At 42.9% G+C, this 16313-nt stretch overlaps 1 protein-coding gene across 1 annotated transcript in view; it reads right to left on the bottom strand.

Annotated features, from left to right (window-relative positions):
- The window catches only part of LOC134088571 (NACHT, LRR and PYD domains-containing protein 12-like), a 33317-nt gene extending 18088 nt beyond the window's left edge, over positions 1 to 15229 (bottom strand). Inside the window, exons 1-12 of the mRNA XM_062542585.1 lie at positions 15180 to 15229; positions 13200 to 13306; positions 12907 to 13062; positions 10519 to 10632; positions 10191 to 10304; positions 9808 to 9921; positions 9494 to 9607; positions 7930 to 8783; positions 5957 to 7748; positions 1373 to 1543; positions 810 to 980; positions 276 to 446 (exon numbers count right to left, since the gene is read on the bottom strand). Coding sequence (XP_062398569.1) covers positions 276 to 446; positions 810 to 980; positions 1373 to 1543; positions 5957 to 7748; positions 7930 to 8783; positions 9494 to 9607; positions 9808 to 9921; positions 10191 to 10304; positions 10519 to 10632; positions 12907 to 13061 — 3770 coding nt within the window. The 5' untranslated portion in view covers position 13062; positions 13200 to 13306; positions 15180 to 15229. The remainder of the gene's footprint in view (positions 1 to 275; positions 447 to 809; positions 981 to 1372; positions 1544 to 5956; positions 7749 to 7929; positions 8784 to 9493; positions 9608 to 9807; positions 9922 to 10190; positions 10305 to 10518; positions 10633 to 12906; positions 13063 to 13199; positions 13307 to 15179) is intronic.
- Between the last annotated feature and the right edge of the window lie 1084 nt (positions 15230 to 16313).

Here is a 16313-nt window from a genome sequence, read left to right as displayed (position 1 = left end):
CCTTGTTAAAGCATGTCGTTTTATATACCCTGGTAATCACCTCTGGATCTACTGTTATTCTGTTAATATCAACATGACAATGTACTTGATCTAAAACTGCATCCTGCAGGTCAGAGCTGGGAAGGTGTCCGTTGCAGCACTGATGCCATCATGTCACAGCTTGTTTTCAAAAGCTGGCACTGACTCTGTTTTAACACATACTGCAGCTGATGATTTATTCTAAAAATGTACAGACGGGCAGCCAACAGTGCCACAATATGTGTGCACATACACACCTTAATGTTGTCAGTTTACAGTGAGGGCTACTGAGTCCTGTAGAGAGAAGCTGAACTCCAGACTCCTTCAGGTCATTGTGACTCAGGTCCAGTTCCTTTAGGGAGATGGAGGACTGCAAAGCAGAGGCTACAGCCTTACAGGATTCCTCTGTTAGCTCACAACCAGCAAGTCTGCATAGAGTGAGAGGGCAAGAGACAGACATCAGAAAACAGAATGGTGGCATGAATACATTCAGAATCTAATCATTATTATGAATATTTTTAGCTTTGAAAAAATAAAATAAACATGGTCATTAACATTCTTTAACAGAAATGGACAAATTATCATTCAAATAAGGAGGGAAATTAATAGAGGACATTGACAAAAATTATAGTTTCTGTTTGTAAGAACAGAGTTGTGCTGGAAATTAGTTTTCAGCACATAGACATAGGTAGTGACTCAGTCTGTTTTAACACATACAGCAGCTGATGATTTATTCCAAAGATTTACAGACAGGCAGCCAACAGTGACACAATATGTGTGCACGTACACACCTTAAAGTCTGCAGTTTACAGTGAGGGCTACGGAGTCCTGTACAGAGAAGCTGAACTCCAGACTCCTTCAGGTCATTGTGACTCAGGTCCAGTTCCTTTAGGGAGATGGAGGACTGCAAAGCAGAGGCTACAGCCTTACAGGAATCCTCTGTTAGCTTACAACCAGCAAGTCTGCATAGAGTGAGAGGGCAAGAGACAGATGTCAGAAAACAGAATGGTGGCATGAATACATTCATAATCTAATCATTATTATAAACATTATTAATATAGAATAGATAGAACAGAGGACAATGACTAGAATACTAGCTTCTGCTAGTAAGCATTTAGTTGGAATGTAGTTGTCATTCTGCTAATATCAACATGACAATGTACTTGATCTAAAACTGTATCCTGCAGGTCAGAGCTGGGAGGGTGTCCCTTGCAGCACTGATGCCATCAGTTCACAGCTTCTTTTCAAAAGTTGGCACTGACTCAGTCTGTTTAACACATACTGCAGCTGATGATTTATTCCAAAGATTTACAGACAGGCAGCCAACAGTGACATAATATGTGTGCATACAAACCTTAATGTTGTCAGTTTACAGTGAGGGCTACTGAGTCCTGTAGAGAGAAGCTGAACTCCAGACTCCTTCAGGTCATTGTGACTCAGGTCCAGTTCCTTTAGGGAGATGGAGGACTGCAAAGCAGAGGCTACAGCCTTACAAGATTCCTCTTTTAACTCACAACCAGCAAGTCTGCATAGAGTGAGAGGGCAAGAGACAGATGTCAGAAAACAGAATGGTGGCATGAATACATTCATAATCTAATCATTATTATATACATTGTTAATTTATAATAGATAGAATAGAGGACACTGACTAACATAATAGTTTCTGCTCGTAAGCATTTAGTTGAAATGTAGTTGTCATTCTGCTAATATCAATATGACAATGTACTTGATCTAAAACTGCATCCTGCAGGTCAGAGCTGGGAAGGTGTCCCTTGCAGCACTGATGCCATATTTTCATAGATTGTTCCCGAAAGCTAGCACTGTTTTAACACATACTGCAGCTGATGATTTATTCCAAAGAATTACAGACAGGCAGTCAACGGAGCCACAATGGCTGAATCCCAAAGTGAGCCCTGAGGACTAAGGACTAAAGACTTACAGTAATTGATCTCAGGTGCTAAGTGACAGTGTGTGAGGCACATGGGCTCAGATAGGTATACATGGGATTGGGACAGCACTTCACCAGATCACATTTACATTAGCGATGTTTAACAACAAAGATGTAGCTGACACTTGCACCATGCACGTGTGTCGTGCTGTTGTTTATCTTTGTAATTTTGTGTGGATGTAGAGCTCTATATGTGCATGGACACACCTAGCCTGGTCATACCAAACCCTCGTACTAATATCGTACAGAGGGTCTGGACCTACTCCATTCAGAATCGATTTCAGGCAGGAGGCATGAACTCTGTTGAAGTTTGAATCGATTGGGCCTGATTTTACCCAATCGCTAACGTTTGGTCGTGACAGCTATAGAGACTACAACGCACATATACTCGATGTCATCGTTAGCACCCCCCTTCCCCGATCCCCCCCGTTCGCTGATTGGTCCGGATGGAATGCATCCTGAGAAATCGAGTTCAATGGGATTAGACCCAGACGTAATGGTGAAGGGAAATGAAAATTGAGCGGAAGCTTACGGAGGGCTATGCCAGGCTAGGACACATCAGCAGGGAGCACTGAACTGATCTGGGGTCAACTTGCTCTCAAACCAGGCACAACAATCAGAGCAAATGTTCTTTGAAAGTTTGAATGTGTAGATAAGACCTCTGTGAAGTCTTTCAGAGTTTTACTACCTCAGTTTGTCCAGGTGGCAGTTTGAGTTTCTAAGACCAGAGAGCAGCTTCTCTTCTGATGTTTGCAGATCACAGTCACTCATGTCCAACTCACTCAGTTGAGAAATATATGAAAGAACTGAGACAACAATCTCACGGGAGCTGTCTTTGAGTCCACGGCTGATGAGTCTGTCGTGAGAGAGGAAAACACTATAAGCAACATGTCCTCTATACTCCTTACATTCCAAACATGAAAGGACAGAAAACAAGATGTGCACTGTGCAAAATACAGACCTGACTTTACAGACGTGATTCAGTGGTTGATGGAGCAGTTCTCCTCCACAGTCCTGAAGCTCACTGTCACTGATGTTCAGCTCTCTTAGGTGGGAGTTTGCCCACTGAAGAGTCAAGGCCAAAAACCTTCCTCTCAGTTTACAGCCAAGAAGTCTGTAAGAACATAAACCATGTAACAGAGAATCACAAATAGTGAAATCAGAGAGGAAACATGAGGGGTGAAAACTGATGTTGTTAGTGTCTCATCAGCAGGGAGTATCATGCTATTGTATAACAGACAGGTCTGGGACCAGTTCTCTCACATCAACATGGACATTTAAAGCCCAGTGCTTCTCAAACTCATGTCTTGAGTCTAGCATCCAATAACAGTGACAGTCTTCTAATCTACTGTAGCTCCAAAGTGTGGAGTTGGTGCAGGTGCAGGAAGAAAGCATTCTGCATTATAAGAGACTCCTCTCACGCGGCACATGGACTATTTGTTCACCTGCCGTCTGGAAGATATTGTGTCAGAAAAACAGTCTGATGCTGCCAAAGCTTCTACCCACAGGCCATACGACTGTTAAACTCATTGTAACTAGCACACACGTTTCTATACATAGGTACCAATTTAACACCGATTTTTGTTTTACTTTATCTTTCAGTTCATTGTATATGCACGCTGGTCATGAGAAACATTTCCACTTCACTGTAGATGTTTTAGATATGGCTGGAATGACAAATGCACTGAAACCTGAACCTGAATGTGAATTTGAATGTGTAGATAAGTAACCTGACTTTCGCCAGATCCTGTAGTTCGCTGTCTGCTTCACACAAGGATCTGGGACTTCGCGATAGGAGATATATTTCTGAAGGCGGGTCCTTGTAAAACATCCTCGCATGTGATTTGATAAACCACTTGCCTGTTATCTTGAATGACGTGCTAGGCTTCTTCAAGCTCTTGCCAAACTCGGTCGGAAGAAGAGTAAAAACATCCTTGCCACCAATAAATGTCTTCAAAACTATTCTCTGTTAATCTTTTAAAGAATGAATACTCGATAGATTCGACAAAACGGTTGAAATAGCAGAATCAATGTCAGCACAAGACTCCTCGCTGTGTGCCGCCATTGTTATTTGAATCAAACACTCGCTTCGGCGCTCCTGATTGGTTGCTCATTTTTTGAATCACTGGCAGGGGTTTGGATTGCCCTCGCGTCCAGACCCTTGTGTGGAGCTCAGCGAAACGCCTCTGGTGGAGCATGGCGGAACTACAAGGGTCTGGCGAGAGTCAGGCTAGTAGATAAGACCTGTGAGTGTGAACTCTTTCAGAATATCACTGACCTCAGTTTCTCCAGCTGGCAGTTTGGGTTCCTAAGACCAGAGAGCAGCTTCTCTTCTGATGTTTGCAGATCACAGCCACTCATGTCCAACTCACTCAGTTGAGAAATATATGATTGCAGAACTGAGACCACAACCTCAGAGGAGCTGTGTTTGAGTCTACAGCTGATCAGTCTACAGTGAAACAACAAAAAACAGTAAAAGCAACCAGTCCTCTACACTCCTTACATTTCCAAATATGAAATTACAATAAAAAAGATGGACAGCTTTGCATCAGTCTGTGTGCTCTGTGCAAAATACAGACCTCACTTTACAGTCTTGATTCAGTGGTTGATGGAGCAGTTCTCCTCCACGGTCCTGAAGCTCACTGTCACTGATGTCCAGCTCTCTTAGGTGGGGGTTTGCCCCCATGTGAGCCAAGGCCAAAAATCCCCCTTTCAGTTTACAGCCAACAAGTCTGTAAACACATAAACCATGTAACAGAGAATTAATAAATAGTGAAATCAAAGAGGACATATCAATTCAAGAGTAAAACAACAGTATGTCTCTCTGAGAATAGTCTAGAATTGAATTTCAACTGAATTTTTATTTTCAGACTCACAGGTTGGTCTACAACATACAAAATAGCAAAATAAAATAGACTAGAATATGAATCAAGTAAAGAATAAATCAGAATGAAATAATCATCTCATAACACTAGTATAAGTGCAACATGCTGTACATGATCAATGTATCAAACAAACAATCAATAAATCAGTCTGTATCTACAGTACAGGCTCTCTCATTTGTGTTTTCTGAGTCTGGATGAGTACCACTCACTGCTCACTGCTTTACAATATTACTGACCTCAGTGTCTCCAGTTTGCAGTTTGGACTCAGAAGAGCAGAGACCAGCTTTTCTCCTGACTTCTGCAGGTCATTCTGACTCAAGTCCAGCTCTCTTAAGGGGGAGTTTGCAGACTGTAGAGCTGAGGCCACAATCTCACAGGACTTCTCTGTGAGTTTACTGCCAGCAAGTCTACAAGAGAAAGGCAGAATGTCATGTCCTAATACAGTTAAAACCACTCTGTGTGTTAGTCCACTTGTGGTGTTACGCATTTCTCCTGTCTAATAGCCTGTGCAGACTACACAATTTCAGTCCGATTTTGCCACGATTGTGTCGTGGGCGTGGCCGACAAATTTCCATTGTTGTGTCCGAATATTCAAAGTTGTGAACGACGTTCGAAGGAGGAATCGTCTTATAATGTTCAACGACCTGCAATTTATTGTCTGAGACATTCTACGACGTTACGACCAAAAGTCTAGCATGTCAGATTTTTGGGGAATCCCCCAAAATCCCCCGCGTTGACACTGACACTGTGACGACACACGACGAGAAGGCTACGATAGATCTTGTAATGTGGCCACTCTTGCGGCCAAGGCGCAGCAAGATTTTGTGGTTCTCTGATCGCCTAGTCTGACATGATCAATTGTAAAAGATAATCGTGTAGTCTGTAAAGGCCATAATGTAAATGTTGCAACAAATAATGTGACTGTTCTCAAAGATGTGAATGCAAACAAAGCTGTGTTTCTTTTTTAAAAAATCACAATGTGCACATTTAAAGCATGCTACCTAGCAACATCTCCTTATAAAGGTACCTTTAACTTTATCCATCCTGACAACAGAACTAAACTCTCAAAAATTCAGCATCATTACTAAAGCAGAACACAACTCACAGAGCCTTTCTGCAGCATCTCACAGCTGGAACCAGTCTCCTACGACCTTCTGGAGAGGTTTTGTATTTGTTCAAGTCCAACTCATCCAGCACCTCATCAGACATCAGAAGCACATGAGCCAAGGCTGAGCAGTGAGCCAGTGTGAGCTGTTTCACGGCACCTTTCTCTGCCTTCAGGAAAGCCTGGATTTCATCATGAACAGAAGAGTCATGCATTTCCACCAGGCAGTGGAACAGATTGATGCACCTCTCGGGGGAGATATTTGGTCTCTGCATCACCTTCAGGTTCTTTATTGTTTTCTTCACACTCTCTGGGCTGCTATGTGTGTGTGTCAGGAGGCCAAGCAAAAGACTCTGATTTGACACAAGAGAAATGCCATGAAGAAAGCGCACAAACAAATCAAGGTGTCCATTCTTGCTTTCCAAAGCTTTGTTCACTGCTTTCTTCAGCAACTCATCTAGAGGCAAATCTGGCAAAGACCTTGAAAGAAATTGTTTCAGGACCTTCATGTTTTTACTTAAATAGGAGGCAAACAAATGAAGTGCAGCCAGAAACTCCTGGATGCTCAGATGGACAAAGCAGTAGACTTTCTTGTGATGAAACACACATTCCTCCCTGAAGATCTCAGTGCACATGCCAGAGTACACTGAAGCTTCACTGACATCGATGCCACACTCTCCCAGGTCTTCCTCATAGAACATGAGATTGCCATTTTCCAGATTCTTGAAAGCCAGCTCTGCCAGCTTCAATATGACACCCTTGTGTGAATCCAGGAGCCTCTGTCTATCTGTCTCATTTTCCACTTGATACTTCTGGTTCTTTCTAGTGGTTTGGATAAGCAGGAAGTGTATGAACATTTCAGTCAGTGTTTTGGGGGCTTCTTTCCCATCATCCTGTTCCAGTATCTGCTGAAGGACAGTAGCTGAGATCCAACAGAAGACTGGCATGTGGCACATTATGTGGAGACTCCTGGTTGCTGTAATGTGTGAGACGATTCTGTTGGCTTGATTCTGGTCACTGATCCTCTTCCTGAAGTACTCTTCCTTCTGTGGGTCATTGAACCCTCGTACTTCTGTCACCAGACTGATGCACTGAGAAGGGATCTGACTGGTTGCTGCTGGTCGGGAGGTTATCCAGAGGAGAGCAGAGGAAAGCAGAGTTCCCTGGATGAGGCTCGTCATCAGCACATCCACTGATGATGTCTGTGTCACATCAGACAACTTTTGATTCTTTCGGAAATTCAGTGGAAGTCGACTCTCATCCAGACCATCAAAGATGAACACAATGTGGCAGTCTTTGTATTCACCATCTTGTAGCTCTTTAAGCTCAGGGTGGAAGTCAAGCAGGAGTCTGTGAAGACTGTACTGATCATGTTTGACCAGATTCAGCTCACGGAACGGAAGCACACACATGAAATCTACATCCTGGTTAGTTCTCTCCTCTGCCCAGTCAAGGATGAACTTCTGCACTGAGACGGTTTTTCCAATGCCAGCGATTCCCTTGGTCATCACAGTTCTGATGTGTCTCTCCTGTCCAGGTAAGGGCTTGAAGATATCATTACAGTTGATTGCCGTGTCTTCTGTCGTTTGTGGCCTGGATGCTGACTCTACCTGCCAAACCTCATGCTCATTATTCACCCCTTCACTCTCCCCCTCTGTGATGTAGAGCTCTGTGTAGATCTTGTTCAGGAGTGTTTGAGTCCCTGACCTTATGATGCCTTCACATATGTTCTCAAACCTCCTCTTCATGCTGGCTTTATGGGTCATCAGTACTCTGGTGAGGACATCGTCATCTGTTTGCCATTAAACAAACAACAAATAAACAAACCATAATTCATAACTAATAAGTCAGTGTTTCTAAAATACATTTTCAGCATAACAATATTAGATGATGAAGATTTTGATTTATTTTGAATGAATGGTCTTTATATTCAGCATGAATCCTGTTCTTGGGCACCTATTTTCTAGACTCACCTGTTCGTTTGGCCCTTTTGACTGGAGCATGCTCAGTTTGCAGATGGGTGCTGCCTCCCATGACTGTGTGCTCATCTAAGGGAGGCTGTGGAGAGATCTGTGCCATGTGGATGTGTGGATAAAGAGGGTGCTGGATGTGTGGATGATTACGCTGCCCCATGGCTGAGTTTGAGTACTGAGGACGCAGCCCCGTGTCTGTGTGTGGGGATGGAGGAACTTGTGCCATGTTTGCAGATGGGTTCAGATGGAGTGCCATTTCACTGTGTTGGTAAGATGAAGGTTGTGCCATGGCTGTAGATGGGTATAGGTGAGGTTGTGCCATGGCTGTAGGTGGGTATAAGTGAGGTTGTGCCATGGCTGTAGGTGGGTATAAGTGAGGTTGTGCTATGGTTGTAGGTGGGTATAGGTGAGGTTGTGCCATGGCTGTAGGTGGGTATAGGTGACGTTGTGCCATGACTGTAGGTGGATATTGGTGAGGTTGTGCCATGGCTGTAGGTGGGTATAGGTGAGGTTGTGCCATGGCTGTAGATGGGTATAGGTGAGGTTGTGACATGGCTGTAGGTGGGTATAGGTGAGGTTGTGCCATGGCTGTAGGTGGGTATAGGTGAGGTTGTGCCATGGTTGTTGACGAGTACAATAGTGATTGTGCCATACTTATTTCAGGGTTTATAATGGGTTGTGTTATGGGTCTCTTTCTGCACTGTGGGCAGCTGTAGTCTCCTGGTGCACCAGACTGGCTCCAGTAGCTGCTGATGCACTGCCTGCAGAAACTGTGTCCACAACTGGTGATGACTGGGTCCCTCAGTAGCTGCTCACACACTCCACACCTGGACTGATCCTGGGTCAGGATGTTCCTAAATCCACAAAAGGGACAGCAGTTGGACAGTGAAACACATCGGTCACAGCACCTAAGACTGAAGAAAAGCCAAAAGCAATGTGTGCTTGGGATGTCTCTTTTTAACCCGTTAAAATTTGAATGTGTCACTGCAGTGTGAATTAAATGTTGCATGTCGTTGCCAGCTGTTGCACAAGGTTTCAAATGATTTCAAACTTTTTACCTCACCATGTTTCTGACTTGTTGTCATTCAGTCAGTACAACAGAGGCAGAGAAATACAATGGGGGAAATATGTATAGAATGAATTGAAGATTTCTTTCAGCAATTTTCCAATGATGCTACAGTATGCAGTACACATGAGACTTTGAAGCATGAATCAAATTTACTGACTGTTGGCTTATCAGCCAGTTGGTGAACTTTGCTAACCATGCTACATACTATCTATGCTAACTAGCCAGCTACCTAGTTCATATCTGGCTACATTGAGTGGTGTAAAAATGTGTTGCTATGGTGATTTTTCATCGTAGGGCTACTGTATTCTTAATACTATGCTTGCACGTTGACACTTTTACTATGAATAAAAAGTGCAGAATTTCACAGTTGTTAAAAGTAACATTGATTTGTAAGCCTATGACATGGTACAGCTCTATTCCTGTAATCCTACAGCCATCAAACTCCTCCATATACAAGTCTATCCTTGTACACAAGTACAAAAGCTGAAATCTCACTTTGGATCAGACTGGGGTGGTCCACTGCTGAAAGTGGGAGGATCCCCCATTGACCAGTCACTCTTCATGGACACACAGCTGAACACTGGAGACACTGGTCTGTATGTCTGTGGTCTGGTTACACAAGGAAAAATACCAAAACATTGATCCAACACATTTTGACAATAGTCACTGGTTAAATAGCATTTTTTTCAGAAGTTAGCATATCTAAGAACTCTACTCACGTACCCACGTACGCGCAATGATGCTACCATCAAACCTCTCCATACACAGATGTATTTTCTTGTACACAAGAACAAAAGCTGAAATCTCACTTTGGATCAGACTGTGGTGGTCCACTGCTGAAAGTGGGAGGATCCCCCATTGAGCAGTCACTCTTCATGGACATACAGCTGGACACTGGAGACACTGGTCTGTATGTCTGTGGTCTGGTTATATAAGGAGACAAAACCCATACATTAATCCAACACAGTTTCATTACAGTTATTAAGGTTAGCATGTCTGTTTTCCTTCACACAGACACAAACACAGACACACACACAGACACAGAGACACACAGACACAGACACACACACACACACACACACACACACACACACACACACGCTCACTCAATCTTGCAGCCATCCAACCCCTCCATACACAGATGTACTGTACTGTATATTCTTGTACACAACAACAAAAGCTGAAATCTCACTTTAAATCAGACTGTGGTGGTCCACTGCTGAAAGTGGGAGGATCCCCCATTGAGCAGTCACTCTTCATGGACATACAGCTGGGCACTGGAGACACTGGTCTGTATGTCTGTGGTCTGGTTATATAAGGAGACAAAACCCATACATTGATCCAACACAGTTTCATTATAGTTATTAAGGTTAGTATGTCTGTTTCCTCTCCTTCACACAGACACACAGACACACAGACACACACACACACACACACACACACACACATCTTGCAGCAATCCAATCCCTCCATACACACATGTCTATTCTTGTACACAAGTACAAAAGCTGAAATCTCACTTTGGATCAGACTGTGGTGGTCCACTGCTGAAAGTGGGAGGATCCCCCATTGAGCAGTTACTCTTCATGGACATACAGCTGGGCACTGGAGACACTGGTCTGTATGTCTGTGGTCTGGATACACAAAAAGGAAAAGTACACATGTTGACAATAGTTATCAGGTAAATAATATATATTTCTAAAAGTCAGCAAACTCTCTCCCACACACGCATGCACAGTGCACAGTGCACACACACATAATCCCACATAGTGTGCACTGTATCTCTAGTGCATAAGAAGCATGATCAATGGGAATAGTTCAAATGACTCTGTACACATTTGGATAGTCCTTCAACCAATCAGACCAACGATTCGGGTGGGCCTGGTGGATAAGCTAGTTTGTGATTCGTTCCAGGAAACATGGACAGAAAGTAGGAAAGCTAAATGTGCAGGTTTCCAGCCTGAGCTGCAGGGCGAAATCCAATCTCTGGCAGATCGGGCTGGGTTTACCCAGTCTAACTATTTGTTTGACAAATGTGCAATATGAGCATACTGTATATACAAGTCACATAATTTTGTGACCTTATTTCATGGTTACAACTGTTGCCATAACCACAACAACTAACACCAGCCTAGGCTACAACTACACCTTTATAATTAAAGGTCCACTGTGTAACATTTTCAGTTGTTTTATACAATGAAGAGGACACGTTAGGGAGGTTGGTTGCAGTATAACACCTAACCACTAGATGGGAGAAATTCTCACACTGTACCGTTAAAGCACACTGTAAGGTAACTTTTATCATGTTTATGGCTGCGTAAAGTTCCCCCATGTTAATTTAGGCTAATTTTGTCTGGCGTGAAATTACTACATATTCTTTTAGCTAACCAATATGCAGACCTACTATTGGATAAACGGCAGGGGATGCTAGCCTTTTCATAGATAGGCTAGATGACTGCATACTGTAGTCTGTGTATCATAACATTTATTCCTGCAGGTGTGGGATCATGAAATAGCAGCAGGCTGATGAAAAGTGATAAAGTATCAGCACTGTTGCACTGAGCTACTGGTCATTAGGTGCTTACAGTATTCTAGAAAAGGTGATAAAATATCAGCATTATGATCTACTCGTCATGAGGTCTAGTGCTTATTCTAGAAAAGTTCTATGACCTACAACAGGTCTAAAATCTATTGCTTGAGGTTTGGGAATTGCACTTGCTTACAGTGCACTACTGACACCCACACATAAGGACATCCAAGCACATCAGCACTGTTTGCATTGTGCTGCTAGGGTCTCCCCACTAGGCAGATCACTGGACTACTTGACAGTGCTCTCTTTAAATGTGTAATACCGTATAAAATGGGCAAAATGTGTAATATTGTATCCATCACTGGAGACCAGGTGTTTCTTGGCCGGTGGTGTTTTCAGTTAGCCTGACTCTCGCCAGACCCTTGTAGTTCCGCCATGCTCCACCAGAGGCTGAGCTCCACACAAGGGTCTGGACGCGAGGGCAACCCAAACCCCTGGGCCAGTGATCAAAAAATAATCGACCAATCAGGAGCGCCGAAGCGAGTGTTTGATTCAAATAACAATGGCGGCACGCAGCGAGGAGTCTTGTGCTGACATTGATTCTGCTATTTCAACCGTTTTGTCGAATCTATCGAGTATTCATTCTTTAAAAGATTAACAGAGAATAGTTTTGAAGACATTTATTGGTGGCAAGGATGTTTTTACTCTTCTTCCGACCGGGTTTGGCAAGAGCTTGAAGAAGCCTAGCACGTCATTCAAGATAACAGGCAAGTGGTTTATCGAATCACATGCGAGGATGTTTTACAAGGACCCGCCTTCAGAAATACATCTCCTATCGAGAAGTCCCAGATCCTTGTGTGAAGCAGACAGCGAACTACAGGATCTGGCGAAAGTCAGGTTAGTTTTCAGTGGCTTCAAAATAGAAATTTGTCATCATGCGCCCTCAACACACCTTGTGCTTTTTATCGACACACACACACCCGTGGGTGTGCAGGGTTCATTAAGGGTGTGCACACCTGGCGGGATGATTACTGTGTTGGCCACAAACTAGCAAAGACATTTGTGATGCATCTGGTACCCCAATGAGTCAGGTGTAAGATAGGGCCCTTGATGTCTTGGGTTTTGGAAACAACTCACCCTTGGATAAGACAGCACTCTTCCTGTGCTGACCCCCTGATGCCCATCAGTGGAAACAACTCGCCTTGGATAATACAGCACTCTTACCCGATGTCCATCAGTGGAAACAACTCACCTTGGATAAGACAGCACTCTTCCTGTGCTGACCCCCTGATGCCCATCAGTGGAAACAACTCACCTTGGATAAGACAGCACTCTTCCTGTGCTGACCCCCTGATGCCCATCAGTGGAAACAACTCACCTTGGATAAGACAGCACTCTTCCTGTGCTGACCCCCTGATGCCCATCAGTGACGGGCTCCTCATTCTTCATGGACACGTGGCTGGACACGGCACATGCTGCTCTGCCTGTCTGATTTCCACCAACAGCATCCTCTCCCTCTTGAGGGACATCCATTCTAATCAATCAATAAGAAAATAAACAGAGAGTGAGAGAGAGAAAGAAAGAGAGAGAGAGAGAGAGAAAGAGTGTTTCTCTCTAAAAAGAGAGGTGAGGTAAATATTTCTGATGAGAGGTTCCTGATGAAGTGCTTACTTTTAGCAGCTATGTAGACCAATCAGATCTGTGGGTCCATTTCTGCTCCAACAGACATGTTGACAGAGACCAAGGAACTGGCAGAGGAGGTAGCCTTGGCCTATAGCCTAATGGAAATCAATATGAACACGTAATATGAAACCATTACCACCACTACTTGTACTATCACAATAATTAATAAACTTTGAGCCGGTGCTAAGTAGGCTAGGCTACTATTATTTCTTTTCCAGTTTGCTGAAAGGTGTGTTGCTCTGACTGTGTCTATTGTTAAACTGTAACACTCTAAGGGGACATTCCAGGAATGGACATTTTGGACAATTTAGGCAGATAGACGTCAAATGCTCTATTTCAACATTTTCTTTTGAATATTTATTTCAGAAATATAGGTAATGAGCTATAAGTTATGATTTATCCAGCTCAGGCATTAAAGGTATTTTTCCCCATACAGTATGTCTTGTTGCTGAATGTATGCAACCCTGTTACCAATATATAGGAGTCTGGAAAAGTGTGTAAATTATGTTAAATTAAAGAAATACATGAGTTGTCATAATGTCACTCCACATCTTTAAATAAAATACCCTGGTAACTATAACAATAACCCTATCACTCTACTACAAGTACAGTCACAGGGTTGTGAATCAATGCTTCAGCCTTTCCCTCAAGAATAGAAGCTAAATTTAGCTAGGTTTATTTGTTAAGGTCAAGTACCAATGATGTTTTACACAATGCATAACATAAACATTATTAAACATTATTCTATAGAAGAGACGAATAGGTTATAACACTAGTACATAATACTGGCAGTAGGCTAATGGGCTACAATTACATGTAGATTAGGACTGACTCTGAGGTGAAGGCTGTGCTTTTGAATGGACAACTTCGATAAAAGGCAGTGCATTTTTTTTATCAGCAGGGGGAGCCCGTCGGCCTACTTTTGAGGCTTAGAATAAAACAAGGAAAAGTTGATTCAAATATTTCTCTGATGGCCATTCCAAGATGTCGTGATGCCTTATTTCAGACATAGGGTAACAAGAAGCTGGGCCTATAGGCCTACATGGCCTACATGTCAATAAAGTAGGATAGTCTACCTACAGCATTCTTCATGGCTGATTCGTGACGTTGTTCGATGGGCCGTTTCTACCTAGCCTACTGTGACTAGGGGTCGGCAACCTTTGAGACCTCTAGTGCCAACTTCAAAATTTCTAGTCAATGAGTGTGCCACTATCAACAATAATGGTTAAAAAACACACACAAACAACGGGAATATACTTCTACAAATTTGGAATTTTATTTTACATTGAAAATGTGCTAATAAAATAAAATGTTAATTATTATTATTATTATTATTATTATTATTATACCATGCATAACAAACGAAACGGCCACAACATTTTATAGGCAACAGCAGGCCTATTTAACTGAACAGTGTGGGCTGAGGCTAAAATGGATCATAGGCTATATGTCTCAATTAAAAGGTATATCTTGCCTACCAGTCAGTGTGATCCCTGTCCTTGCTTTTCTTGGCTGAGCTTTTTTTATCTGGGGTTTGTAGTTTGTCAATTCGTCAGTCTGAGATTTTGTTTTTGCTGATGCTGGTGGTGATTAGGCTATGCCTCGGCGTGCCAGCAGTGGCACCCGTGCCATAGGTTGCCTACCCCTCTAGGCCTTTGCTTAATTAAAGATAGGCTATATAATGTATTTACATCTAGGCTACGTTTCGATTGATACATTTGACTGACTAGGCCTACTTTAGGCCTATTTGACTGAAGTCGCAACGCAAATTAGCCCAAGATAAATTCAGAGTCTGAAAAATGTTAACGTTATGAAACGTAGACCTGAGCCAGTCAACGAACAAATCCATGACGTCTCCGACAGGTGTCCCTCTCTAAATTATCACCAGGCCACGAAACCGACATCAATGGACATTCTTTGTAATCGATCACAACCCTACTGTACATTTAACTCACTTTATCTACTTACCTTCACAAAACGTCCAAAAATGTTCTTGCCCTAACACCGGTCCCTTGAGATTTACTTTCGATTTCACTTGTTCCGCGTTCATCACGTGGGCAAACGCTACGTCAGCGGTGAGTCCTTTAGCCAGAGGAGTTGGTCGATTGAAATAAAACTCATTGGGATTTTTGGACAGGTGTTAGAAAAATGAGCGATATTGTTTTGGTGGTAGCATTGTCTGTGTTATCAACCTGTAGCCTAGTATATTGTGCATAGCCTACTGTAGGTTCACATACTGTACTAGTCACGTGGCTGTAAGTTAGACACACACACTCACTTACGCACAAGCACACATCATGCACATGCGCACGCACGCACGCACACGCACGCACGCACGCACGCACGCACACACACACACACACACACACACACACACACACACACACACACACACACACACACACACACACACACACACACACACACACACATAGACACACACACACACACACACACACACACATACACACACACACACACACACACACACACACACACACATTGAAACTGTCTGTGGTTCTATGACTGACTTTCATTGTGTGCATAATGTCACATAGTCTGTGCATGTAGTCACGTAGCTCTGACAGCTAGTTTCATGTCCCCTCCTGTCGAGGGGTTGTCAGCTTTGGGTGTATTTTCATTTTCTGTAAATGTTCTTGACTTGCTTAAATTTGTGTTGAAGTTGAAAACCAGTATTTGTTTGTATAGGTTGTATTGTAATAGTGTGATAATTACATGCATGCATACATAATACATACATGTCGCTCAGAACTGTGCTTATAAAATAGTGCCCAGTAAAATGGTCAACACTACACTCTTGTGGTCATAAAGTGGTACTGCAATTCCTCATGCTCTTCCTTTACTGTAACTGTCACAGTGTCCAAATATAAAACACACACACACACACACACACACACACACACACACACACACACACACACACACACACACAAACACACACACACACATACACACATATATTTCATGTCTGACTACAGTAAATTACCATCCATTTCAGACCTGCTCTTATCCTTACCCACCGCCATCTCAACAGACTTTAAAATGTAATCTCCATCTTACTGTAAGTCTCCAAACCTTTCA

This window comes from Sardina pilchardus, chromosome 1 (genome assembly GCF_963854185.1).
Source record: "Sardina pilchardus chromosome 1, fSarPil1.1, whole genome shotgun sequence".
In the NCBI taxonomy this organism is placed as follows: Eukaryota; Metazoa; Chordata; class Actinopteri; order Clupeiformes; family Clupeidae; genus Sardina; species Sardina pilchardus.
This window is presented reverse-complemented; position numbering and strand designations above follow the sequence as displayed.